Below are 16,942 nucleotides of genomic sequence, written 5' to 3' on the forward strand. Positions count from 1 at the left end.
TGTCTACTCCCTCTGTCTGTGTGTTGGGGATATTAATCCTCTAGCTGCCGTTTGTTAATTTTTTCATTCAAGCTGCTGACCATTCTCCATGATTCATTTTCAGTTCAGTGCGAATTCTGGGGGATGGTATAAAGAAGCCTCCCATTCATAGGAGAAGGTACAAAGCCAACTAATGTGACTAACTGTTTTGTGTTTGAATGTCTACTAACTCCATCCTCTCATGTTAGTAAACCTGTAGTACCTCTGCAAGTGTTGGCATTGGAGCTGTGCATCCCACCTGGCTGCTTTCTCTCTCCAGTCTGACCCTGGGCAGGTGCAGAGCACATGCTGTTTTCTCCAGGATATTATTTTAATAATGAAGAGAAATCTCAGATATGATTTTGTTGGCCTTTGCCACATATAAGATTTGGAGTTGATTAAAACAGTGGTTTACCTGGGAGCATGTGTGTGATTTGGATTTAAGGCACATCAGAGACTCCTGGCAAGACTTGCAGGAGGGGCAGCAGGGGGAGGGCATAAGTCAGACACAATCTCAGATTTGGAGAACACTCTGCAGATCTGCAGCTGGTTGAATTAGATGGCTTTAAATTTTGCTCTTTTGATGGTTCCATAACTATCTTCCTGAAAAATAGAAAATAGGGTGTGTTTTTCTCTTTACTTCCATGTGTTTTTCCTCTCTATAACAAGCTTTCAGTTTCTCATCCACCCCACAGATATGCAGTTCCATTCATGTAACCTTTGCATTGACTATTAGTATATAAAAGAGGATACTTAATTTTTGTCACAGCAGATGTGGACTGTCCACACTTAGACATTTTAGGCTAAAGAAAGAAAGAGAAGTTGAACACCTGCCTTCAAGCTTGTCTTCTGGTTAAACTGGTTGTCTTCAAGCTTGAACTTCTGGTTCAAGCTTGTCTCACCTCCCATAGCCTGCTACCTCCCCTCCTGTGCCAGGTTATCCAGGGATTTCACTTCACTTGAAATATGGATGGGCTGTTGTGTGTGTAAATACATTCCCACATGTGAAAAGAATGTTACCATGATGTTACGACCAAAAAAAATCACTGTGCCTCACCATGTATCAGCATCAATGAACCCTGGCAGCACTGTACAGTTCAAAAGAACACTCTTAAAAAAGATTTTTTTTAAAAGGCACAGGAAAGAGCATGCTTTTTAAAGCATGTTCTTCTAAGAAGCCACTTCATTTGCAGCACTGCAGGAAGCAGTGCAGTGCTTCTGTGTCTTCTCAGCTCATGCAAATGTTCCTATTTTTATCAGTATTGTCTTAATGCTCCTCTGTAGGAGCTGTGTTAGTATTTAGAGTCAAAATATCCTGAAACACTGAGCTTGCATGTAGAATAAGAAAAATGTTTAGAATACCTGGTCATATCTGAAATGTGTGATAATCCTTTCATAAACATACAGTGAAAATAACATACAGTTACTTTTCTTACTTTTTCTGGTCTCTAAACCATTTTGGAATCATCCTCTCTATCCCCACTTGTGGAGCAGGAGCCTGGAACTGATTCCAAACTGTTTATGCTCTCCCACAAGGCTGATGTAGATAAAAGCTCCTCGTCCTCCCCAAGTTGTCTTCTGTAAAGGAGTTTTGCATGTTCTGCATTGATCCTTTTAGGATTTTATGGTGTTGCCAACAGGCTGTGGGTGGCTCCCCCGCAGGACTGTGATTCTGCAAGAGTTCTTTCCACAGCCTTTGCCAACAGATCCCCTTCCTTCCTTCTCTGAGATCTCAACACTTCCAGGGGTCTTCCTACATATGTAGGGCTCTTCTTCTTCCCTCCTTCTAGTTTTCTCTTTCCCTCCCCTACAGTTTTAGCATTTGGGATCATCTCCATAACATGGCAGAGGTCAGGAACAGAGGCATCTTTTAAAGTCTAGTGTAACCATTACGTGATTAATGAGGAGAATCTTCTTTCCTTCAACTGAAAAGGGACCACACAAAAAATGAGTGGCTTTGGACAGCAAGGTGACATAAGGTTATCTGAAAGGGTCCACCAAGCCCAGTGCTCTTGTGGCCACAAGCAGATGGCCTGGGGAATCATGTGTGACGCTTTCCTTGGGATGCTTTCTCTGCTGCCCCTGAGAAGGTCTGAGTGACCCACTGGGAGGCTGAACCCAGGCCTGAGAGTGCAGGTTGTGTGTGATGGAGATGAATTTCCTGTGGCCTGAAGTTGGTTCCTCTATGATTTCACACAAGTATTTTAGTCCCTGCCATCCCCCACTAATACTTAAACATCTGCCATTGTGGTTGAAGTGGGTGAGGATGATGAAGTACTTGGAAATACTGGCATGTTATGAGAAGGAATGTTTTCATGAAGAATGTTTATTGTACTGTGCTGAGAGCTCCTGGTGAAGCACACCTTTTGGGTGCAAAGCTTTGGGTGTCTCCTCACCCAGTTAACGTCCTTTATAAAACAGGCAGCAATTACCTGAACTCTGCCATTGAACACCATCCAGATTGTTTCCAACTGCCAAACCCTTCCAGAATGTTTCCAGTGTTGCAGTGTGTGTGGAAACAGTATGAGATGACATGACATGATGCATTCAGTGGGTTTAAATCTTAGTCTGTGCCCTCAGAGTCTTCTGGCACTCACAGTTCCTTGTCCAGGAAGGTTTAAATTTGTTCTACCCTTTTTATAGGCTCCTGTCATGGAGCAAAGCATGTTCTGGCCGTGTCCCCTCCTTTCATGGATCTCAGACCAGGACCTGGGAGCAGGACTTGTGCTTATGCAAAATTCCCTTCAGACAATGTATGCTTCCGGAACAGCTTTTTCAGGATTTAGGGATCATATAAATGTCATAGCTGACAAGAAGATGGATTTCTCTGTTTCTGCAAAACCTGCAATTGGGCCATGAGCTAACAGAGAAAAATAACAAAAGCAGTCTAAAATAACAACCAAAATATTTGCATTCTGTATTTGCATTTCTTATGTCTTTCACGATGCAACTTTGGGACTCTTTCGGGGAATGGGAGCTGAAAGTTTTTTTAGTTAGAAGCACTCTTGACTTAATCCCAAGTCAATAGTAAGATTAGCCTGTTTTTTTCTTCCAGCCTCTTTCACTGACTGGCTGTGCAGCATTTAAGAATGTGTCTTTCTCCTTATTTTTCCAAGTGTAGCCTGAGGTTATTAATATTTCTATGGAGAGGACTTACACTGTGAAATATCTGTAAGGGATTCTTTTTCTGATTTGAGAATGTGAGTTCCCAGGAAAATACTAATAATTACTAACACAATGGCTGTGTGTGACTAGTTACAAATTGGCTTTGGTATGTTTTAGCCTTGTTTTTCCCAAAAACCTCTCCCCTCAAGGAGTGCTTTACCCAGTACGTTGTATACTTGCTGATGGGGTCGTTTTGGGGAAGCGTGGGCTGTCCTGCTCCCTGTTCAGTGGTAACCTCAGGCATTTGGGGAGCTGTGGTGTGTTTGTGCAACCAGACGTGTGCTACTGCATTATTTCTGAGTTTGCAGGGGGTTTTTTTTAAGATATGTGAGAGTGAGAGTCTTTTATCGTTCCCCATGTTCCATAACAACCTGATAATCACTGCCCTTTTCCTTTCTTTGCCTCTTTTGCTGTTCCTAGTTTGAGCTGGTGTCCCTCAGGCGTACAGTACATTGCCATGGGTCCTGACTTTACTTGTAGAAGGTATGGTATGAATAAATGTGCAGCAGCACAGGAGCTCTGCAAGCACCCTGTCATCAGCTTCTCGTGCATCGCCTCCTCCACTGCTGCTCTGGCTGAAGCGTGCACGTGTTTGTTTGCTTGGTCTGCTTTTCCAGCAATCACTCTTGGGAGTGGATCCTCAGAGCTGGGCTGCAGGTGGAGGTGGTGGCTGCTTTCCACTGGCCTCTGGCAGTAAAGGAGCTGCACTGTTGGGTTGAGCTGCTCTGTTCCCTGATGACTTCAAGCCGTGTTTTTTTCCACAGCAGTGATCAGAATGATAATTGTGACAGCCAAAGAATCAAAACAAGATTAAATATGATTCAGCTCTTCTCTGTACCAGATCAGACTCATAAAGGATTTAAGTTCACACAGACTTGCTCGCTGTAAATTGAAAGACCTAGGCTTTTCTTCAAGGAGACTAAATGTGTAAAACCTTCCCTGAAAAAAACAATCTGATCACCACAGATGAAAATTTCCCAGGCTTCTAAAGTTTGCATCTTCTGTGGAAAGTCCCAGCACTGAGATTGATGATTGCAGGTCACATCTTTACCCAATATTGTTTGGAAGCCAGTCCCCTGGATTTTATGGCTTTATAGCTTTACTCTGGCAGTTTTTGCTGGTTGCGGGTAGAGCTATTAAAATTCTTTTTCTGAAGAGTAGATATTGAGAAGTAAACCTGCCCTCCATGGACAGTTAATTTTGTTTGGTGTATATATGCCAATCAGCAAATTACAGACCAGTATCACTGATAACTCTTTTATGGGCTAATATTTGCAGGTTTTAGCTAGTTTTGTCACAAGTGCATGATTTTTATTTCTCTACTGTGTAGCATCCTTGTTGCCACCTTGGAATGCAAAAAAGAGATATTCTTCTGTCCTAAATAATCAGTAGAAATGGGACTGACTTCTACCTACAGGTGTTTTAGAATAAACTTCTAAATGCCTGCTATTGATACGTGTTGATTAGTCACAATCTTCCTAAAGCAGATTAAATTATAAATGCTTCAACCAGTCTTTTTTTTCTCATTAATTACCATGAAAAGAGGTTTTTTAAATTACTAAATCTTCTTATTCATGGTTTATTGCAGTTTTTGCTTTCAAGATGCATATTTATGAGCCTTTTAATGCTTCTAAGGGACTTCAGAACATTAATCACTGCTATGCAAGTCTACCTGAATTTAAAGTTCCTCTGGTTGTTTAAATCATCTGTACAGCCTGTAGTATGTTTTCTTTTTCATGTGTTTACATGTCAGCTTGCTCACCACAGACATCCTGATTAGCCTTGGGTTGGGATATAAATCCAGGGTAGGGCTGGGACTTAGTGAGTATCAAATCAAACATTAACCATGGATCTGTGCTTGTGTCCTGGGAGGGGAATCTGCAAAGCTTCACCCAGTGAACCCACACTGGCATTTCAGCAGGTTTGTTGATGCTTGGGCACGAGCAGCAAGAGGGTCAGAAGCAGAATGTTAGGAAAACATTTATTAAATTAAATAGTCCCATGTGAGAGAAGGTGTGTTTTGTATAGGTGAGAGAAGAGTGTATTAGTGCTTTTCTGTAGGGGTCACTTGTCTCTACAGAATTTGGCCAGATGTTTTATTTCTAACAGTTCTGCAAGCAAAAGTTTAGTATTTTATTTAGCTTTGAGTTATTGCCCTAGCTCCTAGCTAGCTCCCTCAGTAGATGATAAGATAAAATTGATTGGGTGATGGAAACAACATTTATTGAATTTAAAAACAAAACTACAGCACGGGTTAAAAAAAAAAAAAAACAGCTTTGGCAGAATAAATGACATTATCAGTGCCCAAACTGTGCAGTGTCAAGATTTAAAATAGATTCAGAGGATGTGGCTTCAGAGATGAATGTTACAGCAGCTGATGTGGCTGCTGGGAGGGGTGTTGGTCCAGAACAGGCAGCACCATGCTATGCATGGTTTGATTTGGGTGGCTTTATTCCAGGGCAGAGCCTAATAAAAAGCTAGCAAAGAGAATATGTGGAAATGCCAAAATCTTTAAAGGGGTGTTTCTGGATTTTCCTGTGCACCACTCAAAAAGAGTAAAAAAAACCAGTAGGAAAGGCATTTGACCAGGAGTTTCAATGGTTGTTCAAGCAATGAACAAACCTTTATGTCTCATTAGAAGCACAAAGATGTTGCTGTTTGCTCTGAAGGAAAAAAGAACATGCTGAGGAGTAACACCTGCCTTTGCCTGCACACTTCAGTGCCTGCTCTGTGTTTCACGTTTGCAGGTGCTCTGTGCTGAAAGACGCTGGTCCCTGAGAGTTTGGCAGCCCCTGACCTCTGTGCTTTCCCTTTAGTTACAGCCTAGAAGGCCTTGCTGGAGACTCTGGTGAGAACAAGAAGCCCTCTACAAACCTGGAGGCTTCTTCTCTGAGCTCCAAAGACCTCAGGAGGAGTCCACTTGCCAGCAATCAGTCCCTGGTCCTGCTCACTGAGGAGCTCGAGCAAGGAGAAATCAGAGACTACAACCACCAGGTAAAGCTGTCCAGCTACTCTTGGATGTCTGGGAAATGCTGCATCAACATTTTGGAAGTCATTTTCCCAAGTGACAGTCTGACAAAGGCTTCCACCTTATATGTACATATACATAATATTAGAAATCTTCTGTCTTTGACATGGAGGAATTGCCAGCTATTTTAAATTTTCTACATCGTTCTTTGGGGCAGCACAACACTTGTGTCTTCCCTTGCTTAGAGGAATGGCATTTCTGGGGAACAAACTGCTAAGCATCAGATTTTTTTTGTCATGTTGAACCACAACCTTGTTCTGCTGGGGAGTTGGAGTCACAACAGCAATTTCCATGGCCATCAGAGAGTTTTAACAATATCTGGTTTTTAATCTCTTACAAGAAAATCAAGCACACACAGTCTCTCTGTTGCAAAATTAGTTGTCTGACTCTTAAAAGATGAAACAGAATGTTGCATTTAACCTGTGCACTGTTTCACTGTTTCAAAGTGAGAGTTGCAGTAAATATGAGTCCTGAGCTGGGATCTGAAGCTGGGATGGTTCTGACATTCTTGACATACTCAGTGTGGTTCTGTTCTGCAGGTGCATCAGACATCGCAGCCACAAGGATTTAACTTCTGTTCTTCTGCTGTTTCATCTCCACTGACCAAATCCATGTCTCTAATGTCAATTAGCAAACCAGTGCTCGACAGTGAGTAATCCAGTTTTCCCTTATCCACTCTGTCATCTGTATAACTGAACATATCTTGCTTCCTTCCCAAGGCAAAATGTGCTATTGCCCGCTCATGCTTCCTTTATTACATGAAGTACACGTTTCACTGCTGCATGGAGTTGCGGGTGGAGAGGCAGAACTCATTCCGTTTAGTTCTTTTCTTCCCAGTGAATCCCTGCTGTTTTCTTTCTGTTAGGTTTCCTTTGTGTGGGTTGTTTTTTTCTTTCTAAATTAGACTACTGGTATGAAAACTATGATTTATTGAGTTTGTTAACTAAAAAAAAAAAAGGATCTAATTTTGCATCCTTTCACCTTTCTGAGTTTCTTCTTTTAATGTCAGGTAAATTCCACTTGAAGCCTTACTTCCCTGCATCTAGACTTTTTTAAAGCTGATACGTGGAAACTTGAGAATCCATGTCTTGATCTCCTTGGGGGAGTTTGTTGCTATTCATTTTGAGTTAAATATTTTGGAGCAGTTGGGTGTAATTTATTGAATGTCATTCCTGAAGAAAATAATAAAAGATGATTCTATAAAATTTTCCAGTTTAGCTTAATTGAAGCGATAACAAGCACTTAATTTTGCAACTTGGCTGAATTGATTCTTTCAGCTGAAAACGTCATTCAGAAGGCTGCAGCTGGATGTGCTTTGGATGTATTACACATGTTTTAATTTTATTAATTGCCAGCCAGAAACCCTATTGACATTTTAGCTGTTGTCAATTAGTGATGGTGTCTGATCTTTCCTCTTTATTAACGTGATTCTCCCTTGCAAAGCACAACAAGGTGCTTTAAGAAAAGTGTTTTATTCGTGGAAGAGGCTTGCTGGAGGAAGCTCACAGGGATTGTGCTTTGTAGGAGATGGTTTTAAATCCTTCACCATGATAATTCCATGATTAATAAGGACGTGGCCTAACAAATGTGTCCCCCAGCAGCAGTAACCAAAACGGGGCAGCTCTGTCCTGTGAAGAGTGTGAAGAGACCACCAGATCCTGCCTTGTTTGGTGGCACTGCCTCTGCCTCCTTGAGCTGAAGGTCTTGTTGTTTTTTGAGGCAACCAATTTCTTGGCATTGCACTCAGCCTCTGACCAAACACCAAAAATCTTGGCTGGCTCCCCAAAAATTAGCTATTGGTGTCTGAGGGAGCCTGGATGGCCAAGGTTGTTAAAATGTCCTGTGGCCTGGTATTAAAAATGCCATGGAGGCTTGGTTATCCCATCTCCTTCTAGAACCAGCCTGGCGACCCTGGTCCCTGGAGAAAGAAGGAAAAGAGAAGATGTAGTAACCTCTCCAGAGGGGCTGTGGGCAAAGTAGCAGGGTTAGTCTTCTGCTTTGAGGCAGATGTCTGTGAGTTTGGGACACTGAATGTAAACATTTTTAACATTCCTCTAAGCATTATTTTCTCAGTCATTAATATGTGACATTTTTATAGGAAGGTGGTTTTTGAAAATGAGAGCATTTGAGGGGTTGATGTGAGCATCGAAAAGGAATAATCACTTGGAAAATTTCGCTCATGGACTTCTTTTTCCCCAATCCTGACACCTTCCTGACTACAGAAACTTCAGTAAATCATCCAGAGAAGCTGTGGCTGCCCCATCCCTGGAAGTGTCCAAGGCGAGGTTGGATGAGGCTTGGGGTAACCTGCTCTACTGGAGGGTGTCCCTGCCCATGGCAGAGCCCTGGAACTGGATGAGTTTTAAGGTCCCTTCCAACCCAAACCATTCTTTTATTCTGCTTCATTCTTCCCCTTTGAAAGAGGGACAGTGATGTTTGAATTGTGACTGTAGGACAGTTTGGTGCCTCTTGCAAGGAGGTCTTGGTGTATAAACTCCCTTGTGTCACATGTCCCTTGATGCTCATGTTTTTCCAGCAGGACACTTAAGAGTTATGCAAGAATTATATTAATTGTAGGACAAATTCAGTTCTTTATTCCACTTGCATAATTTTGTGGTAGGTGTTTAAAAAAAAAAGACCCTCTGATCCCTGCAAATGTGTCTGAATGGGAAGAAAGCAACATGCTATGCTCAAGAACTTGCAAAAACTAAATCCAGATTAATAAACATATGGAGGGTTTTCTATTATTTTTACTGTTTATTGTCATATGTGCTGAGGCAGGAGCAATTTCCAAGACCAAGTTCCTAGCCCACACTCCATCTGATGTGTCAGATGTTCCAAGAGCTGATGTGGCCATTCACAATGTTAATCCTTCAGCATTTTATAGAGGGAGGTCACAAGAGCTGTTGGCTGGAGTGCTCGGAAGAATGCTTTTAGGGCTGGAATAGCAAATTTCCAGTGTGCAGCACTGTTATAAAGCCAGGAATTGCTATAAATAAAACCACTGAAATGGAAGTTGAACTGTGCTGGCGAAGGTGGTTCAATTTACAGTAAAGTATTATTGTTCATCTTGACTTCTAGTCTAAATAGACAGTAGACTACAGAAGAAAAAGCCATGTTGCCCAATTGTGTTCTTCAGGCCTGGAACACTAGAACAATTCCTTCAACAGGCAGTCTAAACAAAGCTAATTCATGGGTCTTCCTAAAAATTCTTCAATTTAAATGCCTTTACTGTGCACATTTTAGTCAGATTGCCTGTAGACAATTGGCATTTGTGACTAATGGCTGGAGGAAATATTCAGGGGAGTTTGTCTGCATTGCTTTCCTAGCATTGGCTATTCCTTGGACAGTGTTTTTATATTCTGAATTCACTTTTGATGTATGGTACCAGCCATGCAAAAAACCCTCATTGTACGTGGCTGGCAGGACATGTTTTATTCAAAGAGAGAAATAATTGCTTTGTCTTTCTCTTGGAAGATTAGTACTGATAAAGTCTTTAGCCTGTTTTCCCTGTTCCGCAAGTGAATTGATGTATCCATGGAATGACTTAAAAGTGCCTGAATACCTGTGCTGGAGATGTTTAATCTAAGTCCTTAAGTAGGACCTTTAGGTCAGACCTGTCCCAGGGACAGGGGTTCCTCAGCCGTGTCCCAGTCACCTTTCCTGAGGACACACAGATGTACCATGTGAGCAGTGGGTGTCCAGCAACCAGCCCACAGCTCAGAGGTTTCCTCTTGTGCTTGTATGAAGAGAAACTTTGGGAAATAGGGCCTTTGGGAATCCAGTTTCAGTGAAGAATGGCTAGCTGGCTCCTAATTCTCTTTTCAGAGACCATGTACTTAAAAAGAATTGTTGGAAAGCTGCTGCTGTGCAAGGGCTGCTCTTAAAAATAAGTGGTGGGATATTTGATGTCACAGGCTGATTGCTGAGTTTGGCACTGTGTTTGGTAGGCATCTTCCAGCCAAGGGCAGAAGAGGGTGTAGTGCGGCTTTTCTCATGTTTAGGCAGTTTCTTTAAAACAGGGACTCTTAAATTTTAGAATAAGGCAGAAGAGATGCTTGTTTTTTCTGTTTTATTGTGGAAGAAGAGAAGTTAAAATGTCTCCGTTTTAATGCTGGAAATTTTGAAGGGATAACATTATCAACATAGTTGATTTTTTTTAGACATAGAAGTGGCAAGAACCTCTCCAGGTAGATAAAGTCAACAGTTCAGATAAATTGTCCTTGCTAGTATTTGGTAGCTTTGCTGTGTCATTTAACTGCAGAAAGCACCTTCAAACAGATATCTTGAGCTGTTCTAGTTTGACTCCATGACATTTCTCTCACTGAAGCTGATGCCCTTTGTCCAGAGATCCATTTTGTTGTTGCTATTCTGTTTGGAAATATACCTGCCTATAATTGTTCACTAAGAGGTCCTAAAAAAATATCAGCAAAAATAGGGAAAGACTGGAGCCTCGAGCTGTGCATGCAGTGAGACCTGTGCCCTCTGAAACCTGCACCCTCTGGAATTTGCACGTTCTCCGTTCTTTGTTTCTTGTGTCTTTCTGGAGCCAGCTGCTTTGCAGACTTTTCCTTTGCTTTGCCTTTAGTTTGCTTTGGCTGCTTTCCTCTCCTTTTTATTATTAAATGCATTTTCAAGCATGCTCTAATGTCTGCTGTTAACCCACTTCTCAGCCCAGGGCCGGACTCGACCATCGAGACGAATCTCCTTCTCCTTCAGCATCTCTCCACTCATTCCTAAGTCTAAAACTCTCTTTTCTATTGGCTCTTCTTCCAGTGATGAGGAGGAGGAGTTGGATAGTAAGTAATCATTCTCTGTGCAATGCAGCCATAATGGGTGGAAACACAGGGAAATCTGTTTTTCTGCTTCAGACACTGGAATTTCACCTTGCCAACATTGAACTACCCTTTCCATTGCATGATGTCTAATAGCGTTATCTTGGTCCTGTATCTGAATACTAACTAATGGCAGAATTAAAAGAATTATTATCCAAAGAATCTTCTACATCAGCACCATCACATCTTATCTGGTTAGTTTTAGTCTGTATTTATGTGGCAGATATCATCACCTGCCACTCTGAGCAGCAAAATGATCTTTAGCTTTTTACTAAAACTAAAATACTTGCTTTGAGCTTGTTGCAGGGCATGGAGTTAGCAGAAGAGGTACATCCTTGCCCTCCATATGTGACAGTGAGTGCATTGCTCAGTGAAAGAGGAGTGGACAGAAGCCCTGATTATTAAATTCTGAAAATCTTCACAGCAACTTCACAGTTCCCCCACTAAGCAAAAAGCACAAAGTGCAGTCAAAGACCTTAAGTCCTCAAGATGTTCATATCTAGGTCCTGATATTGTTATCAGAATAGTTCTGTGGGAAACAGGCGAGAGTTCTCTGGCAGCTTTTTCTTTCTCCTGCAAACTCCATTGCTAAAAGAAGCCCAACTAAGGCAGAAGATTGAATTAAAGTGATTTAGACTCCTCTTGTTTTTTAAAGTGGGCTTACCAAAGATTATTCAAAATGCTTCCTATTTCTTAAGCATGTTTTATTAGACTGTTGAAATAAACCAGACACATTCCTTGTGTCCTTACTGGGATGGGGGAAATTGCTTTTCAGTCCAATAGATTTTGATTGCTTCCTGAGTTTATAACAATTTCCACACCATCCACGTTGTACATATCTAAATTCTCCTCCTTTCCATTCCTGGTCTTCACTCTGGGTTTGTCCTTTCCTTCAGCAAGTCCTGTGCCCAGGTGGGATATTACCACTTCCATATTTAAGCTCCTTCCTTGTTGCTCTGTCCTTTTCTTCTGCTTTTAACAAAACTCACAGTTCATGGTCCCCACAAAGTGAGCTGCAAAGACACAGTTGTGAATTCATGTGATGCCCCACAGTAAGAAATAGCCTTAGGTAAACTTTTTGGTGGAGTTCATTTGATTGTTTGGTGAGTTTTGTTCTTTTAAGCATTTGGGTTATTTTATTATTATTTATTTTTGGTTTTTTGTTTTAAGCATCCAATACCTGATATTCATGTTAGGGTATGACAGTTTTAGAGGATATTTATAGTAGCCAGTATGTATCTTCTCTCCCTCAACAGTGCTTCTGTTAACGATGATCATTTAAGATAATGTCAGATATTGTCTCAAACAAGGATACTGTTTTCTTTACATATTTGAGGGTACTGTGGTGACTTTATAAAGGTTGATTTAGCCACAGCTCCTTCTGAGACTGCTTTGGCAATTAGCATTTTTCATGGAGTAATCCCAGACCAGTTTGTTTTTTCACATCTTTAGGGTTCATTTCTCATAAGAGGATGGATTTGTGAACACTGAGATTGCAAGTGCATTTCAGTTACCACTCCTCAACCTTTCCATTCCTGCTTTTTCTTCAGAAAATGGAGAATTAGTTGAAGTTTGTCTGGTTATATATTTAAGACATGGATTTCAGATGGCTGGACAATTATTATGAAGCTTTTGGATTTCTTGACTTAGAGAAGTTTAATTACTGAGAGCATTAAAGCATTGCAAGCTGGTTTCAATATCCTAGTCCAGTCACTGCTTTCTGCAAAATGGACCTTCATTAATTATTTCAAGTCCAGCTACCATATGAATTAATTTTTGTGTGTAAATACAGCAAATTTTGGCTGCTAGCCCAGGTTCATTGGACATAGATGGGAGTTACGGCTTTTGCAACAAAATCTTAAATTTTTTGTGAGTTCTGAAGTCAGATTTCAATTTTGTTCCTGGTCATGACAGGGAGCAAAAACCTTATAAAAATAAGCTTTCCTTCCCCTGTTCTGCTTCAGAAACAAACCAGAAGGTGAGAAGATGTGTCTTTTACTATGCTCATCTTCCTGGGGTTTACATCTTGCAGCAGTGTTGATCATGTGATTTTATATTATAATCTAAAATATGAAATCATAAACAGACCTTAATTCTTCACTGGATCCATTTTGCCTGCCAGCACCAAGAATCCCCCATTTTTAAGATGAAACAACTATTGAAGTAAAAGATAAATGATACATAATTGTAGTTCTCATGCAGTGTATTTTCTCAAGGTAGTGAAAAACAGTCACAAATATCAAATTATTGCAGCTCTTGGTTCAGTGTTTGTTCACATTTCTGTTGTTAACTGCAAAGAAACAAATAGATTTGTGAAATACTTAAATCTAGTCAAATTGATGAATCTTCTAAAAAAAAAAAAAGGAAAGACTAAGGAGGTCTAACCCAGATTAAAAGCAAACCAGAAGTGAAATGGGAACCAGAGTTACTGGAGCTATACCAAGGATTTGGGAGTCTGTAAATTAATTATGTGATCCTAGTAGGCACTTAGGTAGTTTTATATTATGAAAATATAATATCACATATAAAATAAATAAATATAAAATTATAATATTGGAAATTGAATAGTAGACTTCATTTCATACATCTTACAGGATTACTAACTTTGTTGTGTTTGGGATAAATCATTAATGAGGTGAAAGATTTTGCAAGGGAAATATTAACACAGCTCTCCAAGCAGGGTTTAGGTAACAGGGTATGCTTGTATTTTAGTTTCTAAATATGAAGAATGATATTTCTGTTTGAGACTCTGTTGGCACCTGAATCAGAGGTTAGAAAATCTGAATTTAAAGCCTAGTATTGTATGCTCAGTTTTGCCTAATGCTCTTACTGCTTTTGGATAAAGGGCCATCTTTGCCTCTAATGGCAAGTAGCTCTTCTGCATTCGCCCTTAGCATTAAGAGAAGTTGAGCCAAAATACTGTTTTTCTTGCAGTATATGTGCAGAAGCCTGGTAAGGTGAGAGTCATGCTGTTTCTTAAACTTCAGATAGGGTTGCAAACATTGCTTCTATGAAGGGGGCTTTTTGAGTCTTGGCAAGCCCAGTTACTTCAGAGAGAGCCCTCTGTCCTGGATCATTTCATCCTGATTTTTCAGTGCTCTTCGATGGTGCTGGTAAGTGGTGTCAGCTCCCAGATCTGCTCCAAATGCATTGTGCAAGCAAGTTTCTTGTGTAGAGAGAGTTGGTGCCACTGGCAGGGCTTCAGCTGCGTGTTGAAATTCAGCCTTTCCTCAAGCAGTGTTTCGTGACCAAGCCCCAGGCTGGTAACGTTTTGTGGAAAGCAGAATAAAGGTTCTCTTGTTTCCTTTACTCTTTATGAAGTGCCTCAGGATTTTGATGGGAAAATGAACTACAGTTTTATCAAGGAGAAAAGTTTTATACATGAAACCCGGATGTACTTTACAATAGATCCTTTCTAGTGGGGTATAAATAAAAGCATTGTGTCAGAATGATTCTCATTTATACTTATTGTCATTGAATTGGCAGTTCTGATTCAGCCACCCTGATTTACCAGCAAGTTTAACAGTTGCATGGTCTTTACTTAATAGCTGAAGAGTGATAAAAATACTAAACAGGCTTTCACCTCAGCATCTAATTTGAGAGCACCTAAGGATACAGGGAACAGGCTTTATCCCGAGCACGTGAAATCTGTTCTGAACACCCACTTCTGGAAAACATTTCCCTTTCCTCTTGACCCATCCCAATATGCAAACCATGTTTTTTGGAATCAGTGGGCTAAGGTTGCAGTCTAACCTGTCCCCCCCTGCCCCTCCCATCTTTTGCAGGTGCACAGTCGTTTGGCAGCTCCATGGGCTCCTCCGTGCAGAGGTACAGTATTGCAGTATCCTGGGGACACCCTGCCTCTTCTGGGGGGACCCTGGGCACCCCAAAGCCTTCCTGGCACCAGGACACTCATTTGTGATCAGAAGTTGTGAAAATCAGTCCCGTGTCTCTAAAGGCTGAACAATGTTTTAGATCACAGAATATGAAAGTCTAAGTCTCATCTGTTAACAAGGCTCTGTTTATTCATAGCTAATAACATCAGATTAGGCATTAAAATTTGTTGATTATGCGTTATTGCAGGGTATTGGTTTACCCTGAGTTATATTTTACACTAAAAGCAGTTCTTTCTTCCTGTGGCTAATTCTCTCTACCTCTCTATAACAAAGGCCAAAACAATTGTGTTTTTGTATGTTACTTTCCATCCTTGTAAGTTGCACAGAGGAGACAATCTTCCTGGTGCTTTCAAGGTGCTCCCCTGGAGGAAGGACGTTTGTGGCACTGGGAGTCTGGTCTCTGTGCCACTGACAACTTTGGCTTTATTTTATGACAGGGAGGCTCTGCACCTCTGCTCGCTGCTGTCTTCTCCTCCTTGACTTAATTAGTATTTGTGTTCTGCTTTTGGTTTGTGTTGTACTCAATATTGACAGACTATGTCGTTTAATGCAATAATAGTTTCCTTATTCCTCTATCATAGCTGAAAAAGTCATAAGCTTGTGCATGTAAAGGCTGGCAAAAATTACCTGGGATCCTAAAAACTCCTAAATTAATATACATAACCATTGTGGTTTATTACTTAATATTGGTATTCTCATTTCTCAGAGGAGGCTCTGCAGACAGTGTGGTTTCTGTTAAAGACATTCACTGCCTTTTCAGAGTTCAGAGAAGCCTTTCTCTCGGAGGAAATGGTTCTTTACAGCATTAATGGTTCCTGGTTATTTGACAAGGGGAGCAGCAGAGGGTGCTATGGCATGGCCTGCTTCAAAACAGATATGAGGATTCCTTGAAATTTATCTCAAAATGAGTGAATTGGTATTTTTTCTTCACTTTTCCTTCTCTGCTAAAACACCATAAAGCACCTAGACTGTATTGGCTAATAAATGCATTTGTCCTTTAAAAATAATCTATCCCTTTAATAGATGCTTTGGGAAGGAGAAAAAAAAATAAAAGTAACTTTTATCTTTTATTTATTTATTTTAGCATATCTGAAGAGAGCAGCAGTGTCTCCGCTGGTAAAGGTGTAACAAAAGTCAGCCGCACCTTCAGCTACCTCAGGAATAAAATGTCCAGCAGCAAGAAGAGCAAAGTAAGTGCTTCTTGTGATTTGTGGAATGCCCATAGGCAGCAGAGAGGAGTTCTGTATTTAGGTCTCTTTCTTTTAATTACTTTCTTTTACTTCCTTCCTTCCTTCCTTTTTGTTTTGGTTTTTTTTTTTTTTTTTTTAAAGGGCAGGAGTGTCTGTGGGGTGATAGGGACTGGCTCCATGGGAAATCTTAGCACCCCAAAACTGAGCCCAAGGACAAATGTATGAGGCTCAATAAGGCCAAGTGCTGGGTCCTAGATTTGGGTTACAGTGGCAATGCTGGGTGAACAGTTGGACTGGATAATCTTAAAGGTCTCTTCCAGCCTTTATGAGTCTATGTTTTCACTCATTTTCCCAGAGAGAATAAATTTTGCCCTGGTATGAGATAGGGCTTTGTAGTGATTAATGAGTTTAATTTCTACAGAACCTGAGAACCTTTAATGAAACAAGGACAGGAGCTGTAAGAAGGGACTGCCTGACTAAGGCTGTATTGTCTTTTCATCATTTTTTTTTACTTTTGCCACAAAGTTCCTGCGCACTGCAGGAGAAGTTGCTCAAACAGTGACTTTTAGTGATGGCAAATATTTATATTTTTCCCTTTTTTCCATCCTTGAAACCCTGGAATTTAATTTGCTGAAACTTAATACCTGCTCAACATCTGAATTTCCTGGGAACAGTATTGATTACAGAAATAATTACATTAATGCTAAATACTTCACACAAACTGGCTGTTATTGCTTTAGATTGCCCCTTGAAGTTTAATATATGTTTGGGGATTTTCTTGGCTTGGTTGGATTTTTTTTGCTTCAATCT

General features: G+C 40.6%; 1 protein-coding gene across 17 annotated transcripts in view; it reads left to right on the forward strand.

Annotated features, from left to right (window-relative positions):
* AKAP13 (A-kinase anchoring protein 13) overlaps positions 1-16,942 on the forward strand; it is a 210,074-nt gene that overhangs the window by 161,287 nt on the left and 31,845 nt on the right. For 12 of the 17 annotated variants that reach the window (XM_068203698.1, XM_068203700.1, XM_068203699.1 and 9 more), the window contains 6 exons: positions 104-157; positions 3,604-3,666; positions 6,000-6,177; positions 6,751-6,859; positions 14,832-14,874; positions 16,027-16,132. In XM_068203698.1, the coding sequence (XP_068059799.1) occupies positions 104-157; positions 3,604-3,666; positions 6,000-6,177; positions 6,751-6,859; positions 14,832-14,874; positions 16,027-16,132 (553 nt within the window). Of the gene's footprint in view, positions 1-103; positions 158-3,603; positions 3,667-5,999; positions 6,178-6,750; positions 6,860-10,884; positions 11,045-14,831; positions 14,875-16,026; positions 16,133-16,942 lie in introns of those variants that run through there. The other 5 variants (XM_068203701.1, XM_068203702.1, XM_068203714.1 and 2 more) reach the window with 3 other exon arrangements.

This window comes from Anomalospiza imberbis, chromosome 13 (assembly GCF_031753505.1).
Source record: "Anomalospiza imberbis isolate Cuckoo-Finch-1a 21T00152 chromosome 13, ASM3175350v1, whole genome shotgun sequence".
Classification (NCBI taxonomy): Eukaryota; Metazoa; Chordata; class Aves; order Passeriformes; family Viduidae; genus Anomalospiza; species Anomalospiza imberbis.